Source organism: Taurulus bubalis, assembly GCF_910589615.1.
Source record: "Taurulus bubalis genome assembly, chromosome: 1".
Lineage (NCBI taxonomy): Eukaryota > Metazoa > Chordata > Actinopteri > Perciformes > Cottidae > Taurulus > Taurulus bubalis.
The window spans coordinates 14,268,589-14,284,240 of NC_136589.1; the positions used below are offsets into that span (position 1 = coordinate 14,268,589).

General features: G+C 42.6%; 1 protein-coding gene across 1 annotated transcript in view; it reads right to left on the reverse strand.

The window, feature by feature from the left end:
• Positions 1-2,597: 2,597 nt before the first annotated feature.
• The window catches only part of mta1 (metastasis associated 1), a gene marked incomplete at its 5' end in the record, with an annotated part of 39,496 nt that continues 26,441 nt past the window's right edge, over positions 2,598-15,652 (reverse strand). The window contains 13 exons of the mRNA XM_079231949.1: positions 2,598-3,553; positions 4,042-4,191; positions 6,182-6,337; positions 7,317-7,406; positions 7,502-7,691; positions 8,495-8,646; positions 10,935-11,054; positions 11,151-11,230; positions 11,441-11,499; positions 11,992-12,066; positions 13,311-13,499; positions 13,878-13,977; positions 15,548-15,650. Of these exons, the coding sequence (XP_079088075.1) occupies positions 4,082-4,191; positions 6,182-6,337; positions 7,317-7,406; positions 7,502-7,691; positions 8,495-8,646; positions 10,935-11,054; positions 11,151-11,230; positions 11,441-11,499; positions 11,992-12,066; positions 13,311-13,499; positions 13,878-13,977; positions 15,548-15,650 (1,424 nt within the window). The 3' untranslated portion in view covers positions 2,598-3,553; positions 4,042-4,081. The remainder of the gene's footprint in view (positions 3,554-4,041; positions 4,192-6,181; positions 6,338-7,316; positions 7,407-7,501; positions 7,692-8,494; positions 8,647-10,934; positions 11,055-11,150; positions 11,231-11,440; positions 11,500-11,991; positions 12,067-13,310; positions 13,500-13,877; positions 13,978-15,547; positions 15,651-15,652) is intronic.

Genomic DNA, 15,652 nt, shown 5'->3' on the forward strand with positions numbered 1-15,652 from the left:
CAGTCAACGTTGACGCCAACGGTACCATCAGCACACGCTTGAAGGACATTGTTTCCCTCCTATTGCAAATGTTAATAATGCTCTGCAAGAATGCCTTATACTGTTTATGTTCCCTTTAAAACCTCAAAGCAGGAAAGGAGGTCATTACCGCCCTCGTTAACATCATTTGCAGCAGGTGTGTGCCAGTGAAGCTGTAATACAGTCTCAAGGAAGCCAATACTGACTTGAATTACTTGCTAAAAGATGTTCAATTGACAGAAAACACACACAATCAACTGAATGACTATTGTACTCACGATTTCAAAGACTTCCTGTTGTTTCCCTCAAACTGTCAGCCCTTTGAAGTAACCCTGTTGACTCCAACTGGGCATCCAGAGGAGATGAATACTTTAAGAGTCTAAAGAAGTGTGAATCCTTACACATATCCAGTGACACGAGACGAGGTGACACCTGCGCCATAAATAATGTTGCTTTGTTTTGTTAAAACATACATCATGATCAGTGTCATTCAAGTCAGTGACATGATTTTAATGTACTCTCAAACTACTTCCTTCAATACATTAAGGCCAGGTGTTTTAGTCATGTGGTGTGTTTCTGCCATAGTGTTCCAAACAAATGCTGTGATCCATAACAAGATGGTCTCTCGCTTCTTTTTATATTCACATGATTTGTGTCATATAGGATGTACATTTTTGTGCAGAAGCTTGGAAGACAGTTATTCAGTTAATAATCCAGAAGAGTAGAAACTCTACTCTGGCATATAGTAGTGTTGGAGATCTAAACATTGGTGGTTTACATTTATGTTTCGCTGATTACTTGGAATCACTTGGTCGTTACAACACAGATCATCAGGAACAATACCACCGTGGAGGAAGTTACTGGAGTAAAAGTACACAAGTATCAGCATCCAACTGTACTTGAAGTACCAAAAGTAAAAGTACTCATTATGCAGAATGGCTCCATTTCATAATATTGTGTATTATATCATAGTATTATAATTATTGATGCAATCATGCGTTTCATCACTAATGCTGCAGCTAGAAGACGTGGAGCCCATTTGAATTACTTTATAGACTACTGGGGAATATTTTCAATACAGCGTTATCAACAGAATCTCATTTGAACCAATAATAATATTTCATAATGTATTAGTTGATTATATATTGTAGTTACAACTAAAGTTATGAGATAAATGTAGGGGAGTAAAAAGTACAATATTTCACTCTGAGATGCAAAAAGTAGCAGGAAATGGAAATAATGGAAAGTACAATTACCTTAAAAATTGTAGGATTACAACCTGGGTTAAACCTGCTGATGTATGATGCTGTGGTACATGATTTAACTGTAACATATCGACCCTGATGACCGTCCACTGCTTCTACTTCTAAGTGGTCTTCAAAGTGAAACGTCCCTTTCAACGAGACACGAGTGATCGCTCAGAGATTTGAAGAACCCTGTAATGACATTATCTGTGTACTCACTTCCCACATCGGACATTAGAGGTAGATACTAAAATAAATAATATCTTACAGAGGCCATTTTCCACAGAGGAGGGGCGCTCGCTCACAATCAGGTTATAGCTATCGGCATCGAGCCACGGAGAAGTGAGCTGGAACCGAAAATAACAGGAGAGCATTTATCGATGATTAAGGACTAGTGGAAACTATAAATATGGAGTTTCTCCAGCGCACAAACAATTTGAAATAAACTCATTGTAGACAAACCCTGGAGTAGTAAATATTCAGATAAATGCAGATTTTTTTAATCCAATTTGACAGTTTTAGAGAATTTGAGAGGATAACAGACAGAAACCACCCCAATTAATGTGATAAATAGATTGATAGATAGATTAGAGCTGACATGGTCGTGGAGACCGGTGCTTTGTTGATCTTTTTTCCTGAAAAATATCCCCAGTATTTAAGCACGGATAATAGCGAGTAGTAGCAATACCTGTGTAAAAAATACATTAAAAGCTCTGCTTTGAAAAGGTTGAGTGAAAGACCAAAAGTCCAAATAATATAAATTATTGTATTATTAGTATTGATGCATTCATGTGTAAACCACTTTAAAGTTGCAGCTGTTAAAGATGGGGCTAATTTTAACACATTTATCTGCTGGCTATCTTGTAAATTCGCTCCCAGTATTATCTTAATAATATATATAATATACTATAATATGAAATCACATCTTATTTGTTAAAGATATTTTGTAACTAAAACCAACACACCGTCTTGGGGGAAAATTTAGTCCTCTGGATGTTAATACATTCAAAAACATATAAAGCGGGTAAGTATCTTCTATATTAATTCTTAAAACATTTCTTTCTGAGAAAATACTTTTAAGTTGCAACATGTTTTATCAGTTCTGTCTTATTTTATGGTTGGTATCTCATAGTTAATGTAATGTTTTATCTTGACGTTCCCATGAAAAGCCCTCTGAAAAGGTACATTGTCAATAAAGTGTACGACTGTTTCCAAGCTGCAGAATGAACAATAAACTCAATATCTAAATGGTGGAGATGGATACAACAAAAATAACTGTCAGCAGATGTTTTGTATATTTGTATATTTTCTTGTATCGACCTATGACTGATGTTTATATCAAGACAAGCTTCTACTAAACATAAAATAAAGATAAACACATTGACAAGAATACTGGACATAAAAGCAGAACACATTCTTGATTTTTGGTTGTTTTTCTTTTTTAAGGTTGCTTACAAAACATGGCTGTGTTTGTCCATTTAATGTCTTCAATTACTGCTTTTTCTTTTTTTTAACGTTCAAAAACATATAAAGCAATTTGGAATGGAATTTTGCATATACCCTGTTTGCATACCTGTGTGAGTAAGAAAACACCTCTCACCTCTGTGCACAGACACCAACAGAAGAGGGAAAAATCAATTATCTTTTTTTAATTACATTATCTAAGCATTGATGCATTACTTGTGAAAAAGGTAGAAAAAACAGCAAGTCTTTCTCAATAAGTTAAACCTCTCTCGGGGGCCGAAGAGCAGGGCCGGCTCACAAAACATAAGATTTCCCGTAAAGCATTCAAATTCATCGAAACAAAAAAAAAAAAAAAAAAGACAAGGAGTTAACTCCTGGCGCTGAAATAAAAGTCTGTCTCCTCGTTGAATTTAATTTGTTAAAAAACAAACAAAAAAAAAAGACATAAAAGATGCAAGTGGCTTATGTTACAGTCCTTCCACCCTTTCCCACAGGGCTCTCTCTGCAAGCAATTTTTAATGAAACTTCACAAGTTCCATCGTTTGATCGACAAACAATAAGCGGAGTTATAGTTGGTAAAAAAAATTATAATAACAATAACAATAATTACAATGACAGTAATAACGAGAAATGTAAGTAATAAACACAGTCCTGTACAGTCAGGCTCGTCTTCTCATCGACCACAGCCAAAGTGATCAACTAATCGATTGGTCTCCAGCAGCGTGACGGACCCATACTGACTCAAGAAAGGGGACTAATGGCGTCGTCTCCTCAGCTGCCCTCGGCCGTGGTTGGTTGGAAAGTGTCTTTCCATTTCATGTCACCCTCTGCGGAGGAGGAGACACCAAGGAAATTATTGTATGTACAGTGACTTAACAACAAAAGCGGTGCAAGGGCTATTGATGTTGATGTTGAACCAGTTTGGTTTTAGTAGTTTAGTTTGTGTTAAATCTGTCAAACTCTGGTGTGGATGACAACAACCGCATCAAGATTCTGTTTAAAAAAAAAATATATTTAAACACTTCATTCAGCCCAATAGGATGAAATGTGAAATTTGATTTCCTTTTGTTGGTCCATGTAGCGATGATGATGATGATGATGATGATGATGATGCAGGATGCCATCTTCAAAACTGGCCAATGAATGAGTCAGCCTGTGGGACTTCCTGCTTACAGCTCAGACAGCGTGAACATGAATGAACTCCATCAGAACTAACCAATCCCCCGACCAATGTTTGGCACCTCATGTCAATTTAAGCAAACATTTTAGAAACCCACGGGGCAAATGTAAGACGACAACAACTAAATAACCTCACCTCACTGGGGTTTGTATTAGAGGTCGTTCCAACGGAGTGCTCAGTCGAGTTCGTGCACCTCGTCCTGCATGGAGACCGAGGGACGCCCGGCTTCGCTCAGACGCTTGGCCATGATGTCCCACTGTGGAGCCAGGATTTTGGATTTAGAGCCTGCAGATGATGGGAGAGAGCAGCAGATGAAATGAGACAAATCCACTGACTACTGAGTTCACTAATGGATCAAGTAGTCTGCCACCTGGTGGCTCCATAGAGTACTAGTGTATTGATTTGTTTATCACCCAATAAAAGAAATATATCCTTAAAATCTTCCCACAGCACAAATGAGGTGCGGTTTCCACGTTTCTAGATTTCCAATCAGACCTCAATGTTAACAGCACTATAGGTAATCAATTTCCACTAATTACATCTTCCTTTATTTAATTGAGATATCCAGCAAAGAGACACTTTATCAACAGTTGGAACGGTTCTCTCCTCTTCACTGGTTTCAAACAGAAACAACCAGCAGCATACATTCAGCAAATTATCTTTATAAGTATGAATTTCTCATTATTTTTTTACACATGAGAGGTCTGTAAGGAAAACAACTTCATAAAATGTCAACATACATCCAAAACAAAAAGGACAGGTGAGAGCAGCTTGTTTATACAGGTCATGCTTGTGGACGGATAATAAACAAGAAACCTCTGAACTTCGGACAAGGCGAGGTTAGCCGGTTCTCCTGCTTCCAGTCTTTATGCTAAAGCACCTCCTGGTTCCTCCCTTTCAAACTAAAGCTCAAACCCTGAAGCTCCGCCCTCTCGCAGCAAGAAAGTCTTATATCTTGAGGAAAGGAATCTGTGTCTGCGTCTGTACGCCCTCTGCTTATCATCTCGAGCACCATCATCATCCTCATTCAGACATAGCAGGTGTTTTGCTCGGTGCAATTTGGACGCCGACACGTTCGATATCAATAAACTTTTAATAAATGAGCGCGCTATGCAGCAGTGTGGGCGGGGCTTCAGGGCTCTGCGTTGTCCGCAGTGGGGGCGGGGACACAGACATTGATTAAATACTGCAAAAAATAAAGAACATAGAGGCTGCTCCTCATGCCACAAATTTCTCATGAAGAATGATGAAATTGATAAATTGGAGAGTGCAAAATAAATAAATGTAGAAAATAAAAGCTAATCCCTCAAACTTGATCCTGGCTGCTTTCCAACCTTAATCTCCCCCCGGTGTGTTATCCCAGCCTGGGCCCGAGGTGGGCTCACAAACCAGTGGAGATGCTCTCCCTCAGGATACACTTACCCAGCCCTCCTTCTCCTCCTCTGTTACCATGACAACGTAAGACTGTAGCCTCCAGCTAAAGCAGCAAGGCCGATCCTCCCGCAATCTGTGTGTATGTGTGTGTGTGTGTCTCTTCCTCTCTGTCTGTGGCATATTCTCTCCCTCTCTTGATCTCTCAGTCTGTCTCTTCCCCTCTCTCTTTTCACAGGGGAGAGGGTAAAAGTGGGCCATAACCCAAAAAAATAAGAACCCCACTCAAGCCCTTCGGTGTGGATCTTGGAGGTGTGTTGTAGCCATCGAGTGAGCCGTGGAGCTCAGTTTAAATATTCACATAATCCATGTTCCAAAAGGTATTAAAAGCTTTTACATTCATGTGTAATGTAATGCATTCTAGTTTGCATTCTAATACCGTTAAAATAATTAAACTTAGACTGGAAAAAAGTAACCCTAAAATGTGTTTAAAAGCTTATGATGACAGCATTATTCCACTCCAATAATTTCAGACATATGACCAACTGCCTAAAAGGGTTAGATTTGATCATAAACATAGAAAAACTTCAGCTTCAAGTAATTTACTCCATCAAATATCATTTTGCATTAAAAGTCTCACATTAAAAGCAACCAAGAAATAGATTTTTTTAAATCGAGCAAATTTTTCAACTAAAGCAGAGATTTAAATCAAATGAGATGTTTTTAAGTATTCAAATATTCTATAATAACTAATAGTGGATGGCAAAGTGAGGGTAGAAGCTAAAAAGCTGATGTAGAAATGAATCAGGCTTCAACATATGGAGTTCAGTGAATTACTTTGAAGCTGAGAGAAAAAAAAAAAAAACAACAACAACAACAACGTGTCCTCTCTCCTCTCACTCACCATCCAGTCCGTTGTGCTGTTCGTAGCTGCGTTTGCCCAGAATGGTGGGGGAGCCGTTGTTGAGGATGGGGGAGGACTTGATGGGCGTCAGGCTGGCTGAAGAGATGGACGCTCCACGAGGCAGCGGGTCAGGTTTGGCTGGACGGGGGTGTGCTTCTGCAGGGGAGAGAAGAGGGATCCAAATATAAAGACATATGCACTTTTGCATTTTTTTTTTAAAATATACTTTATTGGCAAGTATGCACTATGACAGCACAAGTATTTCATTTGTGTGTATGTGTTAATCAGTTTACAGTAGTAAGGAAGAAATTAATTAGGGAAGTAAAGCAAACAAACAAAAAGTAAAAAATAACAGGAAATACAAATAACAATAAAAGTAAATGCAATACAATAATGAATCAAAACACCCACCCACAAACATGGCCTTTACGTTCCTTCACATAGAGTTTATATAATACAGTATTGTAAAACTATAGTTAAGTAGTTAGGTTTGGTTACAGTTAATCAGACAGATAAGGGAAGGACAGAGGACCAGACGTGTGTCTCACTCGATATTTGCACTTTCACACATATTTACGAAGATACTTTGAGATAAATACTGTAACAAAACTTCATGACAGTTCTCATACACAAACAGGTACGTGCATGAAATACGACTTCTGCGTTTAACCTTTCCTACTTTAATCCTTTGAGAAAAGCACAACTTTTCTCAGAATTAATGTGTTAAAGGAAGAGTTTACCCCAAAATCGAAATCCCAATTCTTTCCTCTTAGTCGTAGCGCCGTTTATCAATCAGGATTGTTTTGGTGCGAGTCGCAGAGTGCTGGAGATATCCGCCTTAGACATGTCTGCCTTCTCTCGGATATAGCTGGACTATATGGCACAAGCCAAAAGATGTATTGTTGAATTTGGGGTGATGTGGCTTTAGGAACACTAATCAACCACAGTTTAACAATACTAAGAGTAGCCTGCCATGCAAGCAGCTCTGAGGCTGAGCTAAATGCTAACATCGTCTGTATAAAATGTCATGACACTCCAGCCAATCTGTCATTTACAACAGCACACCAATATAAAAAACAGACTAAACATGGGGTATTAATTTAACAGATGCAGCATGTGACCGGCGTCTTCTCACCTAAATACCGAACCACAGACTCCAGAGGTTTACGTTCCATGGGTTTCAGTGGCGAAGGCTTTTTTTGTCCATCTGGCAACCGCAGGGCACCTGTAGAAAGTCATTGCAAAAAAAATATGGTAAAAAAAACCCAACAACAAATGGATGAGACAGTCCACCTGAGCGGACGAAGAAAAGGCCCTTACATTCTGCCTTTATGGCGGCTGTGTTGACGGGGAGGTAGGGGTGCCTGGCTAGAAATCGTGGCCTGATGATGTCATAGCAAAGGCGACGCGCCATCATCGTCAGGTTGGTGGTCTGCAGGAAGAAGGCCTGTTTTGTCTTCACTGCAAATTTGGGGCTGCCGCTGTGCCGCAGGGGCAGGCCATGGGGGCTCTGGGGGCACAAACAGAGAGAGACGTTATTAATGTCGCGGGTTCGTGGTTGATTGCGGTTGGCACGAAGGAGCCGACTGGAATGAACAAAGTAGCATCCGCTCAACACACTGTGCCGGCTAACGCAGATTAGCTGGTGCTAAAGTCATTTAGTAGCTAATGATTTACTCGAATTCACTGCTCAACAATACGTCTACCCATACAGAGCGTGTGTGGTACTTCATCTGGCGTGTTGACACAGTACACACTTGGTACGCACACATCGGCAGTATTTACACGATAACAGGCCGCCATGGTTACTTGTGAGGACTGTGATCTGAAAAGTCTGTATTCAAAGAGTTTTGAAAGCGCTACAGACGAGGGTTGATGATCCAATGTTCACCTCCAACAAATACTTTATTTTTGGACCCAAAAACTATTTAATCGGCTAATGACGTTGGAGATTTTACGCTTTTTCTTTGTCATGTATGAGAGTAAATTGAATGACTGAGTTTTGGGATGTTGGTCGAATACAAATAAAATAAGTAATTTATAATGAGCATTTTTCACCCATTGCTTTGATATTTTGCCGTCAAAATCATTAATTGAGAAAATAGTTTGAAAATGAAATAAGCAGCTCTAATGAGCATAAAACGTCAACCGGTGGTTCATATTGAATGAGGATAAGAAGCAAAATGTTTTTCTCTGGAGTATGAACTCTTCCTTTAATTAAGATAAGGGTAAAGCTTCAGGCAAACAGGCAGGCTGTTGTTGTTTGCAGAATAAATAAACTAAATATCCAGTGAAGCGCGTGTCAGTTTGTACCAGGCTGCTGCGGTTGGGTCCAGGCCTCTCTCCATCCAGTCTGGTGGGCATCTTCAGCCCTCCGTACTTCTTCCAGTAGGTCCAGCATGAAGCGCACAGGCGACATTGCATGTTTGGAGGTCCCCATGAGTACCACTGGTAGGAGCTGCTGGCTACACACACACGCACACGCAAGCATAGACGGGAGAAAGTATAAAATACTGTAAGTGTATATACTGTAAGTGCACACATATATAATCCACACAATCACAAACACGTGCTCGTCGAGAGCACAGCCGTTAATGATTCAACACTGAATTAACTAGAACCACTAAAATAACTTAAATAATACTCTGCTGCAGGGCAAGTTCTCTATTCGCTTTCTCTCTCTCTCTCCTCACCATTTTGTAAATCCAATATCAAATGTGTGCCACATAGGAGAGAGCATGGCGTCAATCTGTGCTCCTTAAATTAACTATGTATGCTATATATGCCATATAAAACCTTTGGTTTGGCCCTGGTTCACAATAAACTACCAATTTTCTTAAACTTTGGAGTGCATACATTTTATCTTGGCGTTTCAGCGTATTGGTAAAATTCCTGAGAAACAACCTCCCATCACCTCCACGACATTTTAAAATGTCAAAATAACCACTCATGAAGCACAAAGTCACCAACCTGCATTTACGTTATGTTGCGGCTTAGATAAATAGCACCTTTGTGCAAAAAGGAATTACGTTTGTGAATTAGAATCATCCATCCATCCATTATCAGCCGCTTATCCGGGGTCGGGTCGCGGTCGCAGCAGGTTCAGCAGGCCGACCCAGGCTTCCCTCTCACCTGCAACACTTTCTAGCTCATTCTGGGGGATCCCGAGGCGTTCCAAGGCCAGCCGGGAGATATAATCCCTCCAGCGTGTCCTCGGTCTTCCCTGGGGCCTTCTACCAGTTGGACGTGCCTGGAAAACCTCTAATTGGAGGCGTCCAGGAGGCATCCTGACTAGATGCCTGAACCACCTCAGCTGACTCCTTTCGACACGAAGGAGCAGCGACTCGACTCCAAGCTCCCTCCTGATGTCCGAGCTCCTTACCCTATCTCTATCTCATTTCGGCCACTTGTATCCGAGATCTCGTTCTTTCGGTCACGACCCAGAGTTCGTGGCCATAGGTGAGGGTTGGAACATAGACCGACCAGTAAATGGAGAGCTTCGCCTTCCGGCTCAGCTCCCTCTTCACCAAGACGGACCGGTACAGCGTCTGTTTTACAGCTGCAGCCGCACCGATCCGCCTGTCGATCTCCCGCTCCACCTTACCCTCACTCGTGAACAAGACCCCGAGATACTTGAACTCCTTCGCTTGGGGTAGGCAGTTTGTCCCCACCTGGAGGGAGCAATCCACCGGTTTCCGGCAGAGCACCATGGCCTCAGATTTGGAGGTGCTAACTCTCATCCAAGCCGCTTCACACTCGGCTGCAAAACGCCCCAGTGAATGCTGGAGGTCACAGTCCGAGGAGGCAAACAGGACCACATCATCCGCGAACAGCAGAGAGGCGATCCCGAGACTCCCGAACCGGATCCTCTCCGCCCCCTGGCTGCGCCTAGATATCCTGTCCATGAAGGTCACGAACAGGACCGGTGATAAAGGGCAGTCCTGGCGGAGGCCAACACCCACCAGGAACGTGTCTGACTTATTACCGAGGATACGAACACAGCTCCTACTGTAGGCGTACAGAGATCGGATGGCCCGTGCCAACGGGTCCGGCACCCTATACTCCCGCAGCACCCCCCACAAAAACCCCTGAGGGACCCGGCCGAAAGCTTTCTCCAGGTCTACAAAGCACATGTAGACTTGGTTGGGCGAACTCCCAGGACCCCTCCAGTAGTCTTGCGAGGGTAAAGAGCTGGTCCACTGTTCCACGACCGGGACGGAATCCGCACTGCTCGTCTTGAATCTGAGGTTCGACAATCGGTCGGAGCCTCCTTTCCAGCACCCTGGCATAAGCGTTTCCCGGGAGGCTGCGCAGTGTGATGCCACGATAGTTTGAGCACATTCTCCGGTCCCCCTTCTTGAAGATGGGAACCACCACCCCGGTCTGCCAGTCCATGGGCACTGTTCCCGACCCCCATGCGACACTGAAAAGGCGTGTCAACCAAGACAGCCCAACAATGTCCAGCGCTTTCAGCATCTCAGGGCGGATCTCATCGGTGGTGGCAAGGCGCCAGGAATTAGTATCAAGGCATTTCAATGATATAACTTTTAAAAAGGTCCTGTTTTTCCACTTGAGGTGAATGCATATTCACCTCAAGAAACAGCCCCTTTTATATATTTATGATTGAAACTGTGAAGGCCAAAGCAATTATCCTAATCTCATCATGTACAATTTAGCAAGACGTCCTGGATTCCTTTTCAATGAGCAAAAGAAACGGCAGGTCACATGACGACAGCAGCGCCGAGTGACTTACTGTAGCAGCTTTCACAGGCTCTTCCGAGGCCAGGGATCTGCGCCGAGCCTGGGACGCCTGGGACACCTGGGGTTCCTGGGACACCTGGGGCGCCTGGAGGTCCTGGGACACCTGGGACGCCTGGAGGTCCTGGGACCACTGGGAGCCCTGGGACACCTGGGACCACTGGGAGCCCTGGGACGCCTTGGACGCCTTGGACAGGGTTCCCCGGGATACCTGCGATCCCTGCAACCGCCGCTCCATTCACCAGAGCTGGTTTTACGTTGTTACTCAGCTGGTTGGGGTTTGGCTTGTTACTGAAGGGGCGACACAGAAACAGTGAGAGGGTAAGACCATCAAAGAGAAAGATAACATCCATCAGCAGCAGCGGTCATGAACACTAATCAACTGAGAGAAGCGTGTGTAGCTGTCGAGGGTCAAAACAACTTCTCCTGATGCATTCGTGACACAGGAGCTCTGACAATAATAATAATAATTTGATTCATAAAGAAACTTGAGGGACTCACTAGTTCGGGATGTAGACCTGCTTCAACTTGCTTTCTGCCTCGGCTGCTTTTAATCGTTTCTGGAGCAGAGACAGAGGTTGAGGAGGAAGAGGAAGAGAAATAATAATGTGATAAGATGTTTGCTCCAAAGACACCCTCATCTGAATTCCATTGGTTTTAAGACGGCGTACAGAATATGTTTGAATGAAACTGAATCATTTCCAATAAGAACAATGAGGTTATTATTTTTGTTATACGTTTTAATTTGCAGCCTCCCTGACGACAGAATACAGTCAAACTGTGAGAAAAAGGAGTATAAAAAGAAAACAAAATGGAATTGTTCACCAGAAAAAAAGAGCGAGAAACACTAAAATCAAGTGTAAAGGAATTACAGAAGATAACAATATTCCTTTTCTTTTTTTTTAAATATCACACTAAAGATGTAAATCGGATGCATGCAAAAAAAAGGTAAATGTGTAACAGTCCAAACAAAGTACAGCTTGGTATAAATGACTAAATGCCAATGAAGATATGTTTCTTGAAACCTTGAGATATAATGTTTATTGTTTTACCTGCTGTACATATCTGTCTGTGGTCTTCCACATGTAGTAATACTCAATAATACTCGTCAGGGACTTCCATGGCAGCTGGAGGAGAGAGGCCACAAAATAGTCATTATTTCAGTGAAGACGTTGCTAAATTGGTAAAAGCAGACCAACAAAGAAATTCGTGGCATTTTCTACACACACCCAACTGTCAACATGCTTTTTAAGCAGTGGATTTAGCACTCCCGTCTCCTAGACGAGTAGCTTCCTTATTTTAAATGACCACAAAACAACAGAACTGGCCACCAAAGCTGCTGGAGTTGAAGAAGCACTGTTGAGTGGCCTCTGAGAAGTTTGAGAGGAAAAAGAGCCGTTAGGTTGAGGCCACACCCATAATGGTGGCGTAGTCCTGTTTGAGAGAAGGCCTGGGTGGAAACCTGAGCGAGCCGCACTAGCGGCAGTCCGCCACCAGGTGGTGGAGTGACGCACACAGTGAGCGCTCAGCAGATTGTGCATCAGCAAAGTCCACAAATGGCAGCGCCATTGTGCGCCAGCCGAGAGAGTGTTTCTCTGTGTAACTGTTTATTGTGCACATCTTTGACATGTCACTCTCTGCTAGAATGTAACTTTAGCCGACAAGACCACTGTTGTACTTGAAAGTTGCTCCATCTAACGTCAGCTAAATAACATAAGTTCAACTCTAATTCTGTGCTTTCGCCACTCAAGTTGTGGCATTGAATACCGAGTACACACATCTTTAAATTAGACAAGACCCATTCCATAGATGAAGCGCATTGCTCAATACTACTACTTACATATTTCCACACTATTTAATTAAGCTGAAATGCTTTTTATTAAACAAAAAGGTGAAAATGTATTGAAATAGATTTTCCTCAAGCCTGATAATCATGATCATGTTATCGGGAAACAAACTTAACACTGAATAGTGCTGACATTAGATTTTTCCCATGAAGGAAATTCCTTAAATTAACCCTGTAGGAAGCAGTTTTGGAAATACACCTCCCAACATCTATGAACCTCACGAATTACCATGTGGTACCTTGTTTGTTTCATCTGTAAAAAAAAAAAGAAAACTGTACAAACAATGTGTTGTAGTGACACAGCTGATGATGTGCCGCCCTTCTTCTGCCAACTTTCTGGACTCTCACTGTGAGGCTCTTACAAAAATAAACTTGCCTTGCCTTTGCAGGCATTTCTTTGTACCGTTTAAGAAGGCTAGCTGCCGCCGCCCCCTCCCCATTTCCAGGCTAACCATCCACCGGTGACAGTTCCCCAAAATGTCACACTACACCGTTTAATTCCTTTCCACTACTTTTGCCACTTACAAAATCCTGCTGGATGTCGGTGAAGTCTTTGCCGTATTTCTCCAGCGCCTCCTCGAACAGGTTGGCCTCCGAGGCGCTCCACTCCTCCATTTCGTCCCTGCAGAGGACGGGCCCACCCTGGGGTACCAGCGCCGCGATGGCTCGGGTCATGTCGTAGCCCGTGGCGTGGAGGGTGTCCATGGCATGAAACTGAACACACGACGGGAAAATACACTGGTTAATCTGCAGACTTGTTGGGAGGAGAATAACGTGGATGATTTGTTCAGTCTATGGAGTTTTATATGCAGCCCCCTTGTTCAAGGCTTAGGGCTGTGTGTGTGTGTGTGTGTCCTCATCTATGTTTTATATATGAGGATAAGATCTAGGGCAGAACAGAGCCACTAGGCTTCTGGGGTCCGGTGCTCGTTTCAGGATACCCACAGACAAGTCTCAACAATCAGAACCACAAAACGCACATTAACACGCATGTGCACTACAAGCACAGCTGCTACTCTTCCCACCGATGGCGGTGTGATGCCGATTTAACCCGAGGCCGCTTTCATGCGTGTATACGTGCGGGTATCTCACCAAGGTGATGTCTCTGGAGGCCGCCGCAGCGCTCATGTGCAGACTGGGCTGCCGGACAGAACTACTGCAGTCCAAGGCTCTGGCGAATGTACCAACTGACCTGAAGGACAGACGAGATGCACAATATGAAGAAAATGCACATATAGAGAGACGTGTATATATATATAATTTCTAGAGAGAAATAAGATTTGAGTTTCACATTTAGTGATTGATATAGTTCTCTCTGAAGGTCTTATCCTGAACCACTTATGTATAAAAATCCAGTGCTTCCTGATAAAATATTCAGTGTTGTAGTCAGAGCAATTATACAACTCCAGCCAATTTGTACTGAGATAAAACTGCTAGCTCTTAAAAAAAATAATAAAAAAAGAAAAGAAACGAAGACGACCAAATGTTTAGAAGCATTTGAGATACTTTAAAGCCGTGATTCTCAACTGGTGGGTCGCGACCCGTTTTCATGCCTGAGCGAAAAAATATTGTAAGAAAAATACCCTGTGCTTTTATTTTGAAGGGGATTTTTTATTTTGAAGGAGAGTGCTGTCTATTCACACTCCTTAATGCTGCGTTCCCACCACGAACGCTTCCGCTTTCCTCAAGACACAGAATTGTTTCCATAGTGCAGCGTTGGCCATAGATTCAGTGAGAGGGTATTCTCAGCTAATGTTACATCATTTGGGTCTTTTTGAAACCATTTCTCAGTAGTTTGACTTTTTTACTTCATGTTTGTGCATGAAAGCTGTTGAGTCTTTTTTTTTTCGTGCAAACTGTGATATCCTGTACTAATCTCAGGTTAAAACTGCACCATATTTTTCTTAAATCAATTGGAGAAGTGTTTTCCTGGATTTGGGTCACGGCTTGTCATTTAGGGGTGATGGTGGGTCCTGCAGCCAGATCAGTTGAGAACCACTGGTTTAAAGGAATAGTCAGACCAACACGCCTATCAGCTCCTAGTAGCTCACTACCCGTTTCCGAGTGGCTCGTCAATGGTTTAAAGTCACTTGATCAATCCGTTTTGATTTCTATCCGATCAAATTCACAGACATCCCGCCCCCTTCTGTCACGAAAGGCTTATTTGCCAATCAGCTGTTGGTTAAACAAGTTACGTTGGTGACATTGTGCAACACCGTGCGACGTTAGCAGGCTAGAAAGCACACACACCAGGTTTGTCGATGACCTCAGAAAATAGCCAGGCCAATAAAAAGAAAGGCAGAAAATATCCTGTTTCCACACTTAAGTGTGTGCACGCCTCGTTTGCGGTGCGAGCGTCAAGTCGGTAAAAGACGTAGCGCCACTTCAAAGTCCACAGCAACTTTTCTCTGGACTTTCAGGTTGAATGCAGTCTATGAACGGAGAAAGTGAAAAAGGAGATCAAGACGCTCGTTTACTCAAATGACGAAGATGAGCTTTAAAGTGTCGCAAATCCTAATAAAGCAAACAAAAATATTTCCCCTTGGGGATTAATAAAGTATATATTCATTCATTCAAAGGAAAAGGCTGAAGCGTTATTCAAGGACTATAAAAGTAAAACACAAACTACAACTAGCTCTCAGAGGAAAAAAGGTTGGAGACGTTGCTCTCTGCCTCCGAACACCTCTAAAGCTCACATATCGACACGCATCTCGTTTTCATCTGTACCAATGGTTTCTTTAAAAAAAAGCACTTTGACTTACCGAGCAACTACTAAGAACTGGTCAATCTGTTTCTCTGTCAGCAAGCTGTTGGGGTCAAAGATCTTCTCCTCTAGTTTCTCCAGGTCTCGGTCATCTTTCTCGTCT